Raw genomic sequence first — 18,567 nt, 5'->3', positions numbered from 1 at the left:
ACACCTCAACCTCGCAGTTTACGACAACTGTTTACCTCATATAAAAAATCTCCCCATATTTATTTTGCACATTTTGTCTCGATGTCATGAATGTCACTTGAAGGACCCCATTGCACAATGCACAAAACCTAATCTGGTGTTGTCCCTCGTTTACTGATTTTTATAGGTTTGTTTGCCTTTTATGAAATGTATGAAACTGTATTTCAAGGCACCGCGTACATTGCTGTATTGACAATAAACCTCTCTTTAAAGAAGATATTGCAACATATTCACACATGTGACCAAAGCAGTCACTTTTACTACATTTATTGTTTATTTGCTTCAATTTGCTCTTCAGGGCAGCGTATTTCTCACAAATCATAGAGAATTTAAACCCATTTACAAAATAAAAAAGGCATGTTACATTCTGCAGAATGACACGTAAGGTGAAAAATACTACTCAAAAAAAAAAAAAGGAACACTGGCATCCTCAATTCAAAAGGCATCGTTACCCAGACACGAGGGAGACCCTTAAACACGTTTTCATCTTTTGTGCCGAAATCCTTCTGGTGGTGGTGTACATCACAGCAAGTGTAAGTGGAGGAGTTCAGAGTTTCCTCTGCAAAGTACGTGCCACACTAGCCCCAACCCGCCGATCCAATCCAGCCCACTTGGCTTGGTGAACAGGATTAAGCGGCAGAAGCCACAGCAGGGCACAGCGTTACCGCCAAGGTCGGGTGCGAGTGGTGGGATTCGGGTGGAGAGTGTCGTCGCTGCGGTAACCGTCGGGGGCCGTCGTCTCCCTCTTGTTGGGTTTTCTATGCACTTTAGATGTCCATCTCAAACTGGGCGTCCTCCCCTTAAAAAAAAAAAGTCCACAGGGTGAAACGCTGCACTTTACTGTTCAAATAAACACACTTAACATGAAGGACCTTACCTGCAGACTTTTCTGCAGTGGTATTATGGTTGTCGAGCGACTTCTTGGGGAGGCCCGAGTCCTTTGCAGTGGAAGAAGGGGGACTTGTGACACCCGGAATGTTGGGCAGGCAGGTCGGCGGCGTGCGGGCCAAAGGAGAACTGCGGCAGTCCAAGAGAAATTTCCGGTCGTAGATTATGCGGGTGCCTGAAACATTTACAAAACACACACACACACACCCCACAGTTGTTCAGCCCTGGAGCCCATATCACTGGCATGACCCCCCACTGTTGTGACAATAACGGCTAGACCTTATTATTAATCAGCGTTTTTAACCCGTTTTATTTTAGTCAAATAGGAACTTAAACCAAACCACATGCATGAATTTCTACAATTGATTTCTGATTGGTATGTCAATAAGCAGACATGAATCCTGTCCATTTAAAATATTCAGAAACAACTACTTTCTAAAACCACAGGGGGGGGTATGTTTTTATATCTTATATTGTATTGCAAAAAAAAAAGATAAAAAAACATTATCATGATATAACATGAATGTTATTTAGTTAAAACATGGAACAAGATTAGTTGGTCTCCCACAGAGGAGACAATGCCGTCATCACCATGCCAACACATTTTGTATTAAAGCAGTGCTTCTCTATTCTTATCTAGGTGAACGTTGTTGCCCCCCCCAACTAGCTGTGCTTTTTGACGGTATGCAATGTTTCAAAATAAATGTCAATGTACAATAAATCATTCCCTGTCTTTCCATTTGGAACTTTTATTTTGAAACGTCAAACATAACTTTGTGAAAGAGGAGAAAATCCAGCTAAGTTTTATTAATGTCTTGAACTAATGTAATGAACTCACTGCTAACTTTGCTCACACACGCCCCCCAGCCTCACTCTTTGAGAAGTGCTTCCTTGTTTTATAAGTCTTATGTTTTAATGAGAAAATATGCTTGGCGGTGTGGCAGCAATACTCTCCCAAATCCACAGCCGACACACTCGCCTATGAACCAGAAGACCCAGGTTCAAAGCCCACTTAATACCATCATGTCCCTGAGCAAGACACTTAACCCTGAGTGTCTCAAGGGGGGGACTGTCCCTATAACTACTGATTGTAAGTCACTCTGGATGAATATAAATGCAATACGACCAGTGCTCTCTCACTCACTCCTCATACCCCATAACCACTTAATCCTACTGCCAGAGCCCCAGACACCGGTTGCAGGGAGGGGGCTAATGAAGGGCGGGGCGCCACACACCACCAAACCTATGCAGTTTGAACTTATTGTTTATGAATCGATTTAGAAGAAAAATAATTGTGTGTCGGAATGCCGCACCAGACCTTGCACAGCAGTGTCCGCGCCATGCGCGGCAGAATCGCTCCATGTCCCAGCACGCCTACTCAACCGAACATGCCGAGCGTCATCCTCATTAAATCATGTGGCCTTGCGCCATGGAACGCGCCGACAGAACATCTTATCTCAGTTTTAAAGGGTCTCTATAAGCCTTATCAGGCTGCCTGGACCCAGGCACCACGTTCCCACACATGGCACGGTCGTGCGGTGATGTTGAAGTGCTTCCTGCGACACCGGAGCCTCTGACGGCGTGGCTGATGCAAACAGTGTCAAAAATGGCGATGGGTCTCCATGAAGATCACAGCCAACGGTCGCACCGCGCTTGCTGCGAAAAAGGTGTTGGGGTTTTGGGGTGCCACATTTATCGAGGGTGTCTCCAGGACAATAGCAGCGCAGTCAAGAGTTGGGAAATAAAACACGACTGACTCTGCGTCTGAGTCCGTGGAACAACCTCCTGCCCCCCCAGAGGACCGTGTGATGACAAGTCAATGTAGTCAATGTGGCACCAATAAAAAAGGTCAGAAACGAGGATGGGACGTGACAAGATCCTGGTAACCGGCCAATCCAGAAGATAAATGTCCAGCAGTCTATAGGTCCGGGGGAGGGGGGAGAAGGTGAAGCAGTCACATGATCAAAGCCTGCTGATACCGCACAAGGCGACGTCGACAAGAGCTGTTGCACCATGTCGCACCACGTCGCACCACCACAATGCAAACGACTTTAAACGCATTTAATCCCCATTGATGACGTCCAATTACAACGACAACTTTGCTTTTCCTGCTTAGCACAGTTCTGCCCTGCAGCCTGGCTTTTCTCCAGGGTAAATAAATGACCACGCAGCGTTTATACAGTGTGGGTGCAGCTTTACCTCCTGGAGTTGTGCTGAACAGGGTGCCACCCGGGGTGCTGGAGTAGTCGTGGGGCATGTGGGCCGCGTCGTGGACGGCCACCAACCTCGTGGTCGGAATGGCCTGGCTGCTGGTCTTCTGACTGCCCACGGACATCTCTGGAAGCGCCTGCTTCAACAATTCACCGAGCCGAGTCGCAGCAAACTTCTGAGGGGGATCGGTCAAACGAGACCGCTGGCGACACGTTGATCTGGGAGCGAAAATATCGACGCGCAAAATGTCGCTCAAATAAAAAGTCGTTCCGAGGACCACGTTCCCCACCTCACACTCCACACTCCCTCACTCGCACACACCACGCGTTCTACAAAACATTACCAGGAAAGGGCTATTTAAAAAAGGGGAACTGTTGAAACATCGCCCCCTGCGCCAGAGACCTGGGACAACCACGTCGTTGGGAGTTGTAGTTTTTTAACTATAGCAGGCCAGCAACAGTTAGCAGTTACCATTCACACATCGGAGAAATAGCTTTTTCTGTGAGATTATTACACATTAAATGGACAATTCTTGGCGTATGGTGAGTACCATAGTTGAAAATTGAATAGATTTATTTCACCACAATATATTTTATCAAAATTTTCATATGTTGACACAAAGTTAGGATGTATAATGCTTCTAATCTGCAACAGAGTCTGAATTGTGCTTGATTGTCAATTAATTTGTATTTAGGCAAAGAAGGAGCACTTTTTCACTCACTCACACACTCGCTATCCATCAAGCAAATTCTTCCAAAGAAGTTAAAATTAATGTTGGCTGAAACATATATCTTTTCAGTTACACTTTTTGTGACCATGTATCGCTTTACGTGTCTTATAATTTAGAGCAGAGATTGCACAATGATCAGACAAGTATTGCAGATCGGACAACTTCATTCTTCAGTCTCACACCAAAAATCACGCACATGCAGGTTCAGACCTCTACCACCTGAGACAGCTGAGAAAGTTGTCTTCAGGTATCCTAAAGGCCTTCTACACTGGCGCTGTGAAGAACATCCTGACATAGAAAATTAATTCATGGTTAGGTCTGTCTCCAGGATTGCAAAGCTCTACAGAGAGCGGACCATGGCTGCAGTCACCTCTTCCATCTCTGTAGGATATTTACATCAGGAGATGTAGGACCAGGGCCATCAATGTTATTAAGGACAAAACACACCCCAAAAACAGCCTGTTTCAACATCTGAAATCAGGGAAAAGACTCAGAAACCTCATGCCCTGCTACCCTGCAATTTGTCATGGTCATTCCTATGTCAAGGCAATATCCATAGCCAGCCCCAGTGATGTCTGTGTCTTATTTTCTATTTGAAGTATTTGCTTGCATTTAGTTACATTTTACTGTTCCAATTTTATTATTTCAGAACTTCAATTAACTTTAATTGTGCATAACTATGCACAGGATGAATAAAAATCTTGCATTTTGAGCAGTTCCACCAAAATTCCTAGTTAATCCTGGTGGGGGAAAGGTTGGTTCACACTTTACTAGAAACTAGTAGAGTAACATGTCAGGGCAAATGTAGGCACAGCTAAGCTACAGGAAGGACGGAAGGTTGCCAGTGCTAGCATGCACTACAGCAATCTTTGAGGTGGTGATATATTTGGGTCAACTTTTTAGCAATGCAACAGGTTGATATTATTCCTAATGCATGATTGTGCTGATCTGATGGAAACAGGACAAGCATACTTTTGTAGGAACAGGCGGCTGATACTGAGGTTTGCCCGCTATTGCAGCTGTCAGTCACACTTTTTCTTTACATGATTCCCTCATCTTAAACCATAAAAACCCATGACTCTCGCAACACACAGAGCAGACTTGATATGTCACATCTTTCTTTATTCATTTCTGTAAATGGTTTGAGCTGGTGTGCAGGGTAAATGGTCTATACATACCTCCACGGTCAGAATGAATCTGATCAAAAGGCTTGTATACATATTCATGTTAGTTTTTCCTCTCACCATGACAATAAAAAAGAAAAGAAAACAATTTCAAATAGCTACAAAGCATCTACATTCCCCATGATATGGGCAGGTTCTTATAGTCTAGCTAACATGGTTAAAGTACATCCATAACAACTCTAACAAGGGTGCATAGCATTCTAATTAAATATATTTAGTCATATATTTATACATATATTCTTTAATAAAAACATATTTTTTCTGTGCATGTGCGCAGTTGCATTCCTTAGTACAGAGTAATATGATATTGCGTTGATAATGTCATTTATCCATTCTCTAAAGGAGTATAGGTGGACTTTTACATTTTACACAAACTCGTAAAATTTGCAATACATCATAACTCTTCTCTTGTACAGTGCAATCGACCCCTCCCCATCATAAGACCGCCTTGTCCTTGCCACCAACCCCCCTCCCAATCCCAGCCCCCATCTCGACCCTCCCAAATAGACCCTCAAAGACTTGTTTGGACAGTTGTCCTCAACCTGAAAGCAACTTGCAGCACGAGCATTTATGCCACACAAGGCCCTCCCCCCAAAAAAGAGAAGGCTGCGCAGCTGACACCCCAAAGCCCAATACACAGACCGTAGCATGGAAACACTGTACCTCTGCTTTCTTAAAAAGAACCGTTAAATCAACAGAAAACCTGAGTGAAAGAATGCTCGAAAATAACCCCCATCTCAGTGTGCAGGGTAAACCAGGTGCTTGATGGCGATGAAACAGTGTGCATGTGTGTGTGTGCAATAGTGAGTGTGTAAATCCACCAAGGATCCACCCAAGCACTCCCTCTTTCCTTTACACATTCTTTCAAGCATTTATGGAGTTGATTCTCATACATTCAAGTATTGGTGACACACATTTTCCTTTGCATGTGAAATGCATCACATGATTAGGTGACCATGGTTAAGTGCGACCTGCATAAGTTTTGCGTTGTGACTGCTGTCCCTCTGCGCGAGGGCCTTTTGTTTTGCTGTATTCGACCAATGGGTGGCAGTAGTGGCTCAAAAAGCTGGGGAAGTTTCCATGTGACAGTTCCAAGTCCTTTGTTGCAAGAAATTCAAAAGTTCAAAAGTTTATATTCTGGCATCATTTGGATATGAAACTGTGGTCATATGAGGAATTAAAAATGCTGCCCACTAAACATTTGCATACATCATTACAACACCTTTTGTCATTTATGCATGCTGTTTTTTTAGTTTTAAACTGACCTCATCACCAAAATGAGACTCAAAAATGCTACTGAAACGCAGGGCAAACACTTGCACACAACCACACAAATTACGCAGTACAATGTGACCCTTGCTGTCCTGCAGGATTGAAATTATTGCTTTGGCAGAGCGTACATCATCTGGCATCTCTACAGGCGTTTTGTCAAGAAAAATTAGACCAGTAACTGTGTTATGAACACAGGCAATGAACAACGTGTGTGTGTGTGCATTGATACATAATATGTACAGTGTCTGTATGTGTATGAGTGTGTAGACGCTGCAGTTAAAGCTGAAGGATGAGTGTTGTGAATTCACAGTTGAGGGGTCAGTATTATAGAGGACTGTCACAGTGCTAACTGTCTGTCTGTCTAATCGTCTATCTATTACTGCTTCTAATGGAAGGAGAGGGACGCGGAAAAAGTAAACCCCTGCAAAAAATCGCCCGCGCTCTCTTCAGTCCTTCCCGAATTTGCTACATGGGAACTTGGACCTGTTTACCATGCAAGGGTTCATTCAAACAAACAAACAAACAAACAAACAAACAAAAAAAACTACTGCAGAAATATACTGTGTTCACCATGACCTGGTCAACCAGTTAACAAGGTATGCTCCTGTGTCTCGGATTTCGAACGACCTTTCTTCACCGAAATCGAATCGGTTGACTGGATCGCTGGATCTAACCGGCCCACCCAGCCAATGGATTAGAGGAGGAGGATTCGTCGCAATGAGGGTGACGTTAAAGGCTGGCCCACGTAAAGAAAAGACAGAAGAGTGGGTGGACGGATGGATGGGTGGAAGGCAGAAAACAGGAACGGTAAGGTAGCAGAGCAGGACAGGAGAGAGAGCAACCGTTTCACATCCAGTCAGGGACATTGGGGTGCAGCACCCGTCAGCTAGAATTCAGCCAGACCTCGGACGGACCTTTATGACTGATCTTTTACAAGCCAGTAACACAACGGAAACCAGGAAGGACAACGATTATATAATTGAAAACATATATAATAAATAACGATACAATTTCTCACCAAAGGAAAGAAAAGAAAGCCTGGATAAGTGCAGACAAACACAGAAAACACACACTCTCACAGACACTCTGAAACGCTGAAAAAGCTGAGCAGTTTTTTCTCATTCCAACACCACAGTTCAGCGCCAAGCCAAGGCCAAAGCGAAGTAGTACACATGCGCAATTAAACACACACACACACATACGCGCGCACACACACACCCACACACAAAGACACACGTTCACAGAGAGCATAGAGTGCATATTCCATATAGAAGAGTATCATAAAGAGACAGTGGGGATGGAGCATGGTTGGGCGCAGCTTTGACTACCTTGTTTGGTTTTCCGACCACCTGATCGCAGAACAAAACCCGCGTTTGCTTTGTTGTTTCATGACGATGATGTTTTTCCTGGACGGAAATGTCTTCTTCTGGAGTTAAGGTCCATGGAAAGTTCACAACCAGCAACCCCGTAACACCCTGTCCTGAGACGACCCTTAACTTCACAATCCACCGTATTCTTTTTTTTTTTTTTTTTTTAAGATAATGACAGGTCAAAGGTCATGCACCAGCAGTCGATCATGCGTATACAGTCGACAGGAAGCACTTTTTTGTTGCTTTTTTTTGTTTTTCACACATTTTTGTATAAAAAAATCATGCCCTAAGCTATTCATATTTTATTTGTTAGTTTCTTTCTTTGTAAAAATGTTACAAAACGTTCCTTTCGACTCCTTTGTGGCGCTCCTTGATGGGTTTGTGGTTGTTTGCTTGTTCACTCGCTCTTTTTGCATGCTAGTGCGTCACTGGTGTCACTCATTTTGGTTTCTTTGCAGTCTCGGTCCTCCTCCTCCCGTCGTTTTTGGTTCTGGCTCCGGGTTGCGTGTTGGGGGTAGATGGTTTGGCAGTGGATTTCTGGGCCTGTGGGAGAAATGCGGTTGTCAGTCTTCAAAAATCCCATTTGCTCTTAATTGCTCGTACTGTTCGTTAAGAATGTCGGCACGGATGTTCAGGGCCTTTTGGATCCACCACCATTATCGTTTTACCGTGGCTACGGACGTCCTTCTTTATTTGTTTTTTTTTTCTTATATGTCTGACTTTCTTGTTTTGCGTGCCAATCCACATATATAACCGAGTATGTATGGGAATAATTGTGTACCTTCAGGACTGTGTGTGTTTGTTTCAGTGCTTTATTCTCCGCAGACTGGTGTGCTTCACTGTCTGCATCTCTCTCTTCACATCCACACCCAGCTTCAGGGGGAGGGAGAGTGAAAGGACAGGAGGAAAGGGGAGGGGACACCGCTTAAAAAAAGGGCACCAGTTCTCTTACTCTTTAAGTGTGTGTGCGTGTGTGCACATGTGAGCCAGTTCCCATTGACAAAGTAAGTGTTTGCCATGGGAAAGGGAGAGTTACATGCCTTGGTGACAGCATTGCCGTGTCCTTCTGGTAGCTGTGACTCCACAGGGAAATCTACTGGTTCGTCCCTCTGCAAGACAACAGTTACAAATCACCTGCCATCAGAGATCAAGGGCAACTTTGTCCAGGTGGTAAGGTAGAGGAACACCAAGGAACACTGATCTTCAAACATTTCACCAAGACATGCAAGGAAACAGTCCTACCCTAAACCCTTGAGAAAATATGCTGTCAAATTTTCCTCGTGTAAAATTTTAAATGGCTGAAAATTGTATGGAAAAGCTGAAAAACATTCATAAGATCAACTCCAGGGACAATATTGACATCCTTCTGAATGAAAAGTGAACTTAATTCTGATGGAACATTCCCATTTGGTCCTTCTATGGTGTCTTTAGAATGTCTGCCATTTTAGTCCTACCATAACATTGTAATGGTAACAACAATGACTCAAACTTTCCAGAAACCAAAAGTCTCTGTACATAGAGATACTTGGAGAAAAGGTGAAATATATGAGTTTTTTGAAGGAAAATTGGGGATTTCAGTAAGGAGTGTTTTCCAAATAGCATGGACAGGGAACCCCTTTTCAGCAGACCACAGAGTCCAAGACAGGGATTTGTGTGGTAGGAGGAGGATTTTTCTAGTTCCAGAATTTGACAGGACGTCAGTGAAGGCAAATGAGCATAGGGGTGATATGTAACCAAGGCTTAGTGGGAGTGAGAACTTTAGTTCTGTAAGAACTGGACATACGTTTGTTGAGGGCTTTAACACATCAAACAGAGAACAGTAATTCATTGCAATAGTCAAAGCAGGCTTTGACGAAAGCATGAATAAAAGCGTCAGCAGCAAATCTTCACCGCTGATGACTATAGTCTAGATAATGTTCTTGAGGTAGAAGAAAGCAGATTTTATTATGCAGCTGACACAAGAGGGTGTAGTCCAAAAGAATGTCTAGGCTACAGACCTCTGGGGATAGCGATATTAAACATCCTTCAATGTCCAGCAGGAGGGGACTTTTTTCTACTATGATTTTCTTGGGGTCCAGTATCAGGAGTTCACTTTTATTTTAAAACTAGCACTTCTCACACAAGTTTCTCCTGATCTGGACAGCAATCTGCATAAATAATAATTAAGCATATAATTTGCATATACATATATAATTATTATTATTATTTGAAGTGGGTAAAGAAGCAGACTTATAATCAGAAGGTTGTGTGTTCCCAAAACACTGTCCACACACACTGCTCCCCAGGCACCTTTCATGGCAGCCGTGTGCTCGCTAAGGTAATGGGTTAAATGCAGAGGACACATTTTGCAGCCTAATGGGTATCTAGCACAGGCCTTGTCACATTTACACTGGAACTGGAAAGGGGCGAGAAAAAAAATCACCAATAAAACCCAAAATATTTGTATAAGCAGAAGCCATTGTCGGACCCCAACCTTTCTTCTGCTGTGGTCCCAAGTGTGTAGATCTCCCTCCTGATGGGAGAAGCCAAGGCCCTTCTCAAAGGGTTGTGTGCCGAGCAGACGCCCGCGCAGGACCTCCGAGTGTCCCGTGTCACATACCGGCGTCAGCAGGGCCTCCTGGGCCACGCGTAATTGACTCCGGTCGTGTCCTGATGACATCGCGTACGGCTGAAAGGCACCACTGCCCATCCTGTGAAGCAAAAGGAGAGACAGACAGACAGACAGACAGACAGAAGGACCCACATGCAGACAGGCCCCGGTCAGTATGCTTTATGTTCCTCTGTAATTAGAAGAGAGTGATGTCATCAGCACGCGACACTGACCTATCTCCGTTGTGCTCAGTCACCCGGCTCAGTCCTGGCACCTCGGTCAGCTGGGCATAGACTTGCTGCCCTGCAACGACAGACAGCTTTTCGTCTGAGCTCAGCCCCACTCCTCTTTCTCTTTCTCCTCTCGCTCCCACCATTGCAGAACCGCTTGCCATCTCCGGCCTCCTCCCCTCTGACCTCTGACCTAAGACCTGCCCGTTGAAGTTGACCTTGGGCACGGCTCCTGCTCTGCTGGCCTGTGCCACGCGTTCCGCCAGGGATAGGATGGGTTCAAGGGGTGGATCTTGCTTCAAGTCGTCCTCCGCGTCCACCCCTCCATCCTCTTCCTCCTCTTCTTCCTCCAGCTCCATGATGGAGCCCGATGCGCCACTGGCACCGCTGCTGGGGCGTCCCAGGCTGCTACAGGGCAGGCTGAGGGTGTTACCCTCTGAATCGTCCGCGCGGCTGCTCCCCTCCAGGGAAGAGTCCTCCACCGTCACAAGCGACGGGCTGATGCCGGCCGGCCACACCTGCACGTCCGACATCATCTCCAGCAGCGCGTCCTCCTCCGTGGTGGCGATGGGGGCGCATTCAAGACTAGACACCTCCTGCCAGTAGGGCTCCGCGCCAAGCGGAGAGGGCAAGCTGTACTGCATGGACGCCGGCGAGAGCAGCTCCTCCTGGACCAGGCCGTAACCTGGAGAGGACAGAGGGCCAGAAACAGAGAGGCGAGGCTAACACCACAAAGAGGCAGGGTGGACAACTGGTTCTGTGGTTGTGTAGGTGTGTGTCTGTGAGTAAGGACTGAAAGAAGAGGAGGGTGTAAGGAAGGTGAAAGCAGGGTACAGCGGGAACTGGTGGAGGTGTCTTTAAAAAGGAAAATCCTCTTTTTTTGTTATCTAGATATTTACTTCATTAATACAACAGTAGGGCAGTTTTCGTTGTTTCACACACACCAGATCTGAGGGAACAAAACGTATTTAGAACTGTACATTGAGGTTTTCTAATTAGCTTCACTGGCATTGGTGGTAGTAACCTAGTGGGTAACACACCCGCATATGAACCAGAAGACCCAGGTTCAAACCTCATTTTCTACAATTGTGTCCCTGAGCAAGACATTGAACCCTGAGTGTCTCCAGTCCCTGAAACTACTGATTGTAATTCGTCATTTATTTATTTATTCATAATTATGTCATTTATCTCGTTCGTCATCAGTTCGTCATCAGCTTCAAGACTACACATACCAGCCATCATCATACTACACTTGATATGATACATGATATGTATTACAGTCTTTTTGTGTAAATTCCTGCCAATCTGTTTCAGACATAAATGATAGTGTAAAAAAAAAAGTGTCACCACCAGTCAAAAGACACTCATACTCATCAATGGCTCTTTATGTTTTCTGACTATTTTTCATAATGCATGACTCAACTGTGAAACAGCACACAAGAGGTCATGTGTTAAACAATAAAAATGTAACCTTAATTTCCTAAAAGCAGAAAACCTTTGCTATGATTTTCCTTTACAATTCACACTCTTGCAATCTGTCAAATTAGACAGTGGAGGTGGTTTTCCAACAATCCGAAAGGAGCCGAGAACTTCTTGGTTGCTTTTTTGTTCACATTCTTTAGAAGTATGAAATATGTTTCCCTATTTGGATTCATCAAAATAATCAGAAACTCCATAGCCTCCATAGTGCATGTGTGTCAAAACCTTTGACTAACCGTGTATCTTAAGTGAAAAACATGCATTTCAGTGCAGCTGTTTTGTATAAGGGGAAAATTGCAATCAGCAAGAGACAGGGAATGGCTGGTGTACAACCCTGAGAAGTAAAATATGACTTTAATAAAACACGCCCACACAAGGAGAAACACACTAACTCACACATGCTCAAACGCACACATACATTTGTCCCTCATCAGACGGTGAGTGAATTAAACACTCATCACAGAGGTCACCGATTGTACAGATGTGCCTCACTATCCTTATATTTCAGTTTCATATTAAAGTTTGTACTGAGTGATGATGCCACAACTGAAGCTACTTCACCTAAAATGCTCATGATTAGATAACTAAAAAAAATAAAACATAAATTATACTAATTGTGTATTCAATATGTGCTATTAACTACTCCTGAATCTTGTGTACAAACGTTTAAGATGGAAATTCCCATAGACATTTGTAATTTCCTGCTGAGATTTCATTAGCTTCATGAAATAATCATTTGCTTTGAATGACTTAAATCATTTGCATATATGTATCAGTAATTTTAGTCAACAAATAACAACACCATGTCAAATTAAAAGGTGCAGAAGGTCAAAAGTGACTTCAATAGGGTGACCAAAGCAAGTCAAACTTGAAGCAGTCCACAATAAAAAATTGAATTTTCTTAGATAGCTGATCAACCCACATTATATATTACATTTGGGAAGTATGGAATACGTATTGGAATGCTGAATTGCAATTTCCTGTGCATTCGTACTGCTCAAAAAATAAAGGACATCCTGGATCTGAATGAATGAAATATTCTTATTAAATACTTTGTTCTTTATATAGATGTGCTGACAACAAAATCACACACAAATTATCAATGGAAATCAATTTATCAACCCATGGAGGTCTGGATATGAAGTCACACTAAAAAAAGTAGAAAAACACACTACAGGCTGATCCAACTTTGATATCCGTCAAACAAGTCAAAATGAGGCTCAGTAGTGTGTGTGGCCTCCACGTGCCTGTATGATCTCCGTACAATGCCTGCTCATGCTCCTGATAAGGTGGCGGAAGGTCTCCTGAGGGATGTCTTTCCAGACCTGGACTAAAGCATCCGGCAACACCTGGAAAGTCTGTGGTGCAATGTGGTGTTGGTGGATGAAGTGAGACATGGCATCCCAGAACAGGCAGACCATAGCATCAATGGCTTCATCTTGCAGGATCTGTGAACACACTGCAGCCACATAAAGTCTAGCCTTTTCTTGCATTAGGAAGAAACCCAGGGCCAACCACACCAGCATTTGGTCTTACAAGGGGTCTGAGGATCTCATCTCAGTACCTAATGGCAGTCAGACTCCGTCTGGCAAGCACATAGAGGACTGTGTGGCCCCCCCAAAAAATGACACCCTGCACCATTACTGACCCACAGCCAAACCATTACTGACCCACTGTCACATTTGTCACATGTGCTTTCATCTGTGAAGAGCACAGGGCACCAGTGGCAAATTTGCCAATGTTGGGGGTTGACTGGCAAATGGGCTGTTGTGCATCCTGGATGAGCTGAGCCACTTGTGTGGGTTTTAGACTCTGTCTCATGCAACCACTAGAGTGAAAGCACCGCCAGCAAAGGGACCAAAACATCAGCCAGAAAGCATAGGAACTGAGAAGTGGTCTGTAGTCACCACCTGCAGAACAACACCTTTATTGGGGATGTCTTGCTATTTGCCTAGAATTTCCACCTGTTGTCTCTTCCATTTGCACAACAGCATGTGAAATTGATTGTGAATCAGTGTTGCTTCCTAAGTGGACATTTTGATTTCACAGAAGTGCAATTGACTTGGAGTTACATTGTGCTGTTTAAATGTTCCCTTTATTTTTTGAGCAGTGATATATATATATATATATATATATATAGTCAGATTAAATGTCTTACTTCAGCACTTTAATCTGATGATTTTATTTTGGTTGAATTTCAGGGTCATGTGAGGGTCAATCTCTCCCTTTTTTCTATCCATGTGTGTTCTGATTTTTTGTCTGTATATCTAGTAGTGTGACATCCTGGGATGGTTTAATTGTGAGGATGATGAACATGAGGAGGAATGTTTCAGATGAAGAAGAGGGAAAAAAAGAAAACCAGCGAAGAGGAAGTGGAAACCTTTGCTCTAGCCCTCTCTACAAACACACAGATGAAAATGAAGCAAAACACACACAGCACACCAAACACTAGCAAAACATGGAGGGTCACTGTGAACGAATCAGTACGCACACTACAAATGGACAGCTGGGACAGTTCACTCACCCCCACAGGGTGTAATTATTGAGGTTAATTCAGTAGATGACACAAAAAAAGGCACAGAAATAATCACAGGCGCACACACCGAAACCACACAACAGTCACTATTGTTCTGTCTTCACAAACACACAATCACAGTATAAGCAGAGCTGCATTCAGTAAGTTTGGCTTTTTTATTGTATGTTTTATCATTATTACTACAATTTTTTAGGTTGTAACAGTATGGCCCCCGCTGATTAAAAGAGGTCACCTTCATTGCATGGTTCATCTCTGCACCACCAGGTGTCACCAAACTGCTTGTGTGTCTTGAATGCAGCCCAAGACATTACGTAATCTTGCACGTCTATCAACTTCCCCATAACGTTTCAATTGCCTATTACAGCATGGCATCATTACTGGTTCATTTTAGATTGTTATGTGTCGAAGTAATTTCACAAAAAAGCACACACATACACAAACACACACAAATTAAACACACTCCAACAGTGTTAATTTCAATTGTTGATTGTAATTGCACATGTAACAAAGCCTACTGAACAGGTGAAAGAGGTGAAAGTGTTACACATGCCATGCACGAACACGGTGCGTTATCTGACATTGGCGCGGTTCCAGCTGCTTCTGTGGCGAGAGATAGACACGTGCACATGCGCATGCAGACACAGGCACAGCACCACATTGGCAGGGAGGGGGAGAGAAAAGGGGGAAAGAGAGGTGGACGTTTCTCCCCCTCCACCGGCACAGCGAGTTGAAAAAAAAAAAAAAAAAGACAATGAGAGGAGATAGGAGGCCCAGAGCAGGTCAACATGAGGTCGTTATGTGAGGTCAGAGGTCAGAGGAGAGCTGTAAGGAGGCAACGAAGTGCAGTTGGGCTGCAAATGGCATGTTTCTAACGGAGAGAACAAGAGAGAAAGAAGGAAAACAAAGGATAGAGGGAGGTAGACATGGACGAAATTGAAAAAAAGAGGCACAGGATCAAGTATGGAAGCCCAGACTGGACAGGGGAATCCATCCCAGGAAAAGCACACCTACACCAGTCAAAGCCATCGTTCCCCCAGTCCACCACCTCAGCACTGTAGGGTTCAAATACTGAAAAACACTACATAACATAGCTGTTGGTGCAGTTCACACTTTCCCCTGCTGAGTCATGTTGAGGCATACAGCTCAAAAGGCATTTTCACTGTCTTGCCATTTATTTTAATTCAAGACTCTTGGCAGACTCTTTTTATCCTTTTGGTCCACTGAATATAATATTAATTTACATAATGACACCTTCCTGTGAGCCTCAGTTCTTCTCTGACAACAGAATGATACAGCAGTTGTACGGCCCAGTCTCACCATTGATAACACTGGGGGAAAGGTGGGTGGGGTCTTGTTCAACAAGGCGGCCAGCCCCTTCCTCCCCTGCTTCAGACATTGCCTGCGAGGCATGAGTCTCCACAGCCTTCACAATGTCTGAACGGTCAATGTTCTTCAGAGCCCCATACAGGTTCTCCACTAACAGAGAAAAAAAAGAAAAGAGGGAATATTTTTAACTTCCTCCTTACTTTCTCCATAAGCATGGCAGTCAGTACTGGGCATAAGAAAGACCCCTTACTCTTGGCTCTCCTGCCCTCTCGGCCGAGCCACAGGTTGAGTAAGGCTGAGCTCTGGTCCAGGAGCGAGTTGGGGTTCTCCACACGGATCCTGTTGATGTCATCAACTCCAAACTGCAGTTCACGAGCCAGTTCTGTGACAACAAGAACAACAAAGGTCTTACAGACTAACAAAGAGTACCTTACAACACCTGGTCTTACAGGACATATCCACAACCTTTACTGAACAATAGGAAAACAATAAAATATTCATATATTCATTATTGACAAGCACATTATACATTCAGTTGGTCCTCTATATCAGTGGTTTGGAATAATACGTTTGGTATTTATTTATGTCTGAAAAACACTACCAATTGCTGTTAGTAAAAACCTCTAGTGATGATTTTTTTTTCCTGATCATTGAAGGACAAAAAAGGCCTCTGTCCCAAACGCAATGGTCGGGCAAGCACACTGACTGAGTGGCACTGTTATATGTTACAAAAAAAAGCACCCACCTGTCCAGCTGAGGCCGAGGACCTCTGATATTAGCGATATCTTCAGCTCTGCCTTCTCCATGGCGTTCACAGTGGCTGGGAGCACAAAGAACAGTCACTCACAGACATTTATGGGCCTATTTTCAAACAAATCCACACTGTCAGCAATAGTGTGATCATACGAATGGTCACTATAAACCAAAGTGACCAGTAGTAATAATAACAACAACTTACTGTGATGCTGGTGCCATTTAAAAGAGGCAGCGTTCACTCCTTTATTACTAAGCTGGACACTGACGGGTCTGATGGCAGTGAATCCGGCTACACCTTTACTAAAGTCTGAGGTGCACACAAAACATCGGCACATCTTCAGCAGGTACTTCAGGCTGATCAAATCGCAGGGCCTATTGTTTTGCAGCCTTTTTGTCAAGTTAGCATTGACGTTAGCTAAACGTGGTCAGTTGCTTTAGGTCCCCAAGAGTACAGTAACTAAGGCACCCTACTGTACTCCCAGGTCCTGCCGACGGTTAGGAGTTATCCGGTGGCAGTCAGCAGCAATTAGCCCCGATGGGGCTCCAGTGCAACGTTAGCTCATTCCCAGCTCCAGAGCTTGCCATGCTGGTAGGGTATTCCTTTTGTTTGGTTGCTTTTATTAAAAATGTTTTTTTTGTCTTTTGGGCAGTCAGCATCCCATGCATCCTAATACGGGACATTCATTTTGTGATCTGATTACTAGGAAGGGCCAGCATGACCCCCACAATGCATCCCCCCTACACAATTCTTGGAAGGGGTCAGCAGTTGCAGGGGTGGTTAAGGCTAACATTGGGTGCAGAGCGTTGGCTCTGCAGTGTGCTTTTGAGGGACTCAGCATCCTTCCTAAGCTCAGATGTTGCCATGCATGGACATAGACAGCAGGGGCTGCAGGGTAGGATGGGGGAGGGGGGAGGGGGGTGATGGAAATTGAGCTGTGGCATTCACAGCCCTTGTACCCTGTCATCCTGCAGGGGGCAGCAGAAACTTACCCAGGCCTGGGTCGTTCAGTGCACTATAACGTTCACGCAAAGCCAGTGGGGTCAAAGTTCGCCTGCGCTCCTCACTCCCGACCACCTATATCAGGAGGTAACAAAAGAATGCTTAAGTTATTTGCTACCACAAGCTAAATTTGACTTAGTCCAAATGTTTGCAAATGTGAAATTTAACCAGTTTTAATCAGTTTTAATCAGTTTATGTCCAATTACATCAAATAGATGTCCCTGGTGTCCACACGTCCCTGTTGGTCTTAAAATGATTACCTCTGTGTTCCAGGAAGAAAAAGCGCCTACCTTGACGCAAGGTGGCATGGTAATGTTGAGGTTGCACAACACGTGCTGCGTGTCCTCGTATTTGGTCGACTTGCGCAGGAAAGACAGAAAGCCAGTGGCCTCCTTGTTACTGTCTCTGACCTAACAGCGGCCACAGGAGGAAAAAAGCATGGGGAAGACAACGGGGGAAAAAATGGACAGAAGACAAGAAGACATGGATAGGAAAAAAGAAAAATGAGCAAAAAGAAAGGAAATTTGGGTCAGAATATTTGCGAGAGAGAGGGACAGAAAGAGAGCGAGGGAGAAGAAAAGGAAGACGGCAAAAACAGAATTAGACACATCCGAAGCCTTGGCATTCGTCTCAAACAGAAACTGTGGGCAGGAGGGGATGGAAGCAGTCCACAGGCAGGCGAGAGAGAGACACAGGAAGAGAGAGAGATTTACCTTCACATTTACCTGGGCGTCTGTGAGATCAGACAGTTAAGAGTGTGACCATGAGAGAGAGAGAGAAAGACAGTGAGACAGACATACAGACAGGCAGGCCGAAAGATAGGCAGGCAAGGCTACGAGAGAGAGAAAAAAGGTGAGAGAGTTTACATGCATGCACAACACGACTGACATACATTACAACTACAAAGAGAGAGGGAGACTCGGTCAGTCCACAGACACAAGGATTCACGCAGAAAG

At 44.3% G+C, this 18,567-nt stretch overlaps 2 protein-coding genes across 7 annotated transcripts in view; both read right to left on the bottom strand.

The window, feature by feature from the left end:
* Nucleotides 1-290: 290 nt before the first annotated feature.
* On the bottom strand, nucleotides 291-3,505 carry eif4ebp1 (eukaryotic translation initiation factor 4E binding protein 1). The gene is made up of 3 exons (XM_028973203.1): nucleotides 3,127-3,505; nucleotides 917-1,102; nucleotides 291-838 (listed from the first exon to the last, which is right to left on the bottom strand). Exons 1-3 carry the CDS (start codon nucleotides 3,260-3,262, stop codon nucleotides 807-809), a joined length of 354 nt encoding a protein of 117 aa, XP_028829036.1. The 5' UTR covers nucleotides 3,263-3,505; the 3' UTR covers nucleotides 291-806.
* A 4,307-nt stretch (nucleotides 3,506-7,812) lies between these two features.
* The window catches only part of ank1b (ankyrin 1, erythrocytic b), a 64,592-nt gene continuing 53,837 nt past the window's right edge, over nucleotides 7,813-18,567 (bottom strand). For 3 of the 6 annotated variants that reach the window (XM_028973165.1, XM_028973166.1, XM_028973168.1), the window contains 9 exons: nucleotides 17,902-18,021; nucleotides 17,602-17,686; nucleotides 16,601-16,675; nucleotides 16,106-16,237; nucleotides 15,847-16,005; nucleotides 10,518-11,199; nucleotides 10,168-10,384; nucleotides 8,735-8,803; nucleotides 7,813-8,237 (listed from right to left, as the gene is read on the bottom strand). In XM_028973165.1, coding sequence (XP_028828998.1) covers nucleotides 8,133-8,237; nucleotides 8,735-8,803; nucleotides 10,168-10,384; nucleotides 10,518-11,199; nucleotides 15,847-16,005; nucleotides 16,106-16,237; nucleotides 16,601-16,675; nucleotides 17,602-17,686; nucleotides 17,902-18,021 — 1,644 coding nt within the window. In that variant the 3' untranslated portion in view covers nucleotides 7,813-8,132. Of the gene's footprint in view, nucleotides 8,238-8,475; nucleotides 8,568-8,734; nucleotides 8,804-10,167; nucleotides 10,385-10,517; nucleotides 11,200-15,296; nucleotides 15,398-15,846; nucleotides 16,006-16,105; nucleotides 16,238-16,600; nucleotides 16,676-17,601; nucleotides 17,687-17,901; nucleotides 18,022-18,567 lie in introns of those variants that run through there. The other 3 variants (XM_028973167.1, XM_028973169.1, XM_028973170.1) reach the window with 3 other exon arrangements.

This window comes from Denticeps clupeoides, chromosome 3 (assembly GCF_900700375.1).
Source record: "Denticeps clupeoides chromosome 3, fDenClu1.1, whole genome shotgun sequence".
NCBI lineage: Eukaryota > Metazoa > Chordata > Actinopteri > Clupeiformes > Denticipitidae > Denticeps > Denticeps clupeoides.
Note: the sequence above shows the minus strand (reverse complement) of the source record. Positions and strands in the feature narration are given on the sequence as shown.

Coding starts and splice junctions, on each gene's coding strand:
- eif4ebp1 (XM_028973203.1), bottom strand. CDS start 3,262: ATGTCCGTGGGCAGTCAGAAGACCAGCAGCCAGGCCATTCCGACCACG. Junction 1,103..3,126: donor GTTCAGCACAACTCCAGGAG/GTAAAGCTGCAC, acceptor TAAATGTTTCAG/GCACCCGCATAATCTACGAC. Junction 839..916: donor CACTGCAGAAAAGTCTGCAG/GTAAGGTCCTTC, acceptor TTTTTTTTTAAG/GGGAGGACGCCCAGTTTGAG.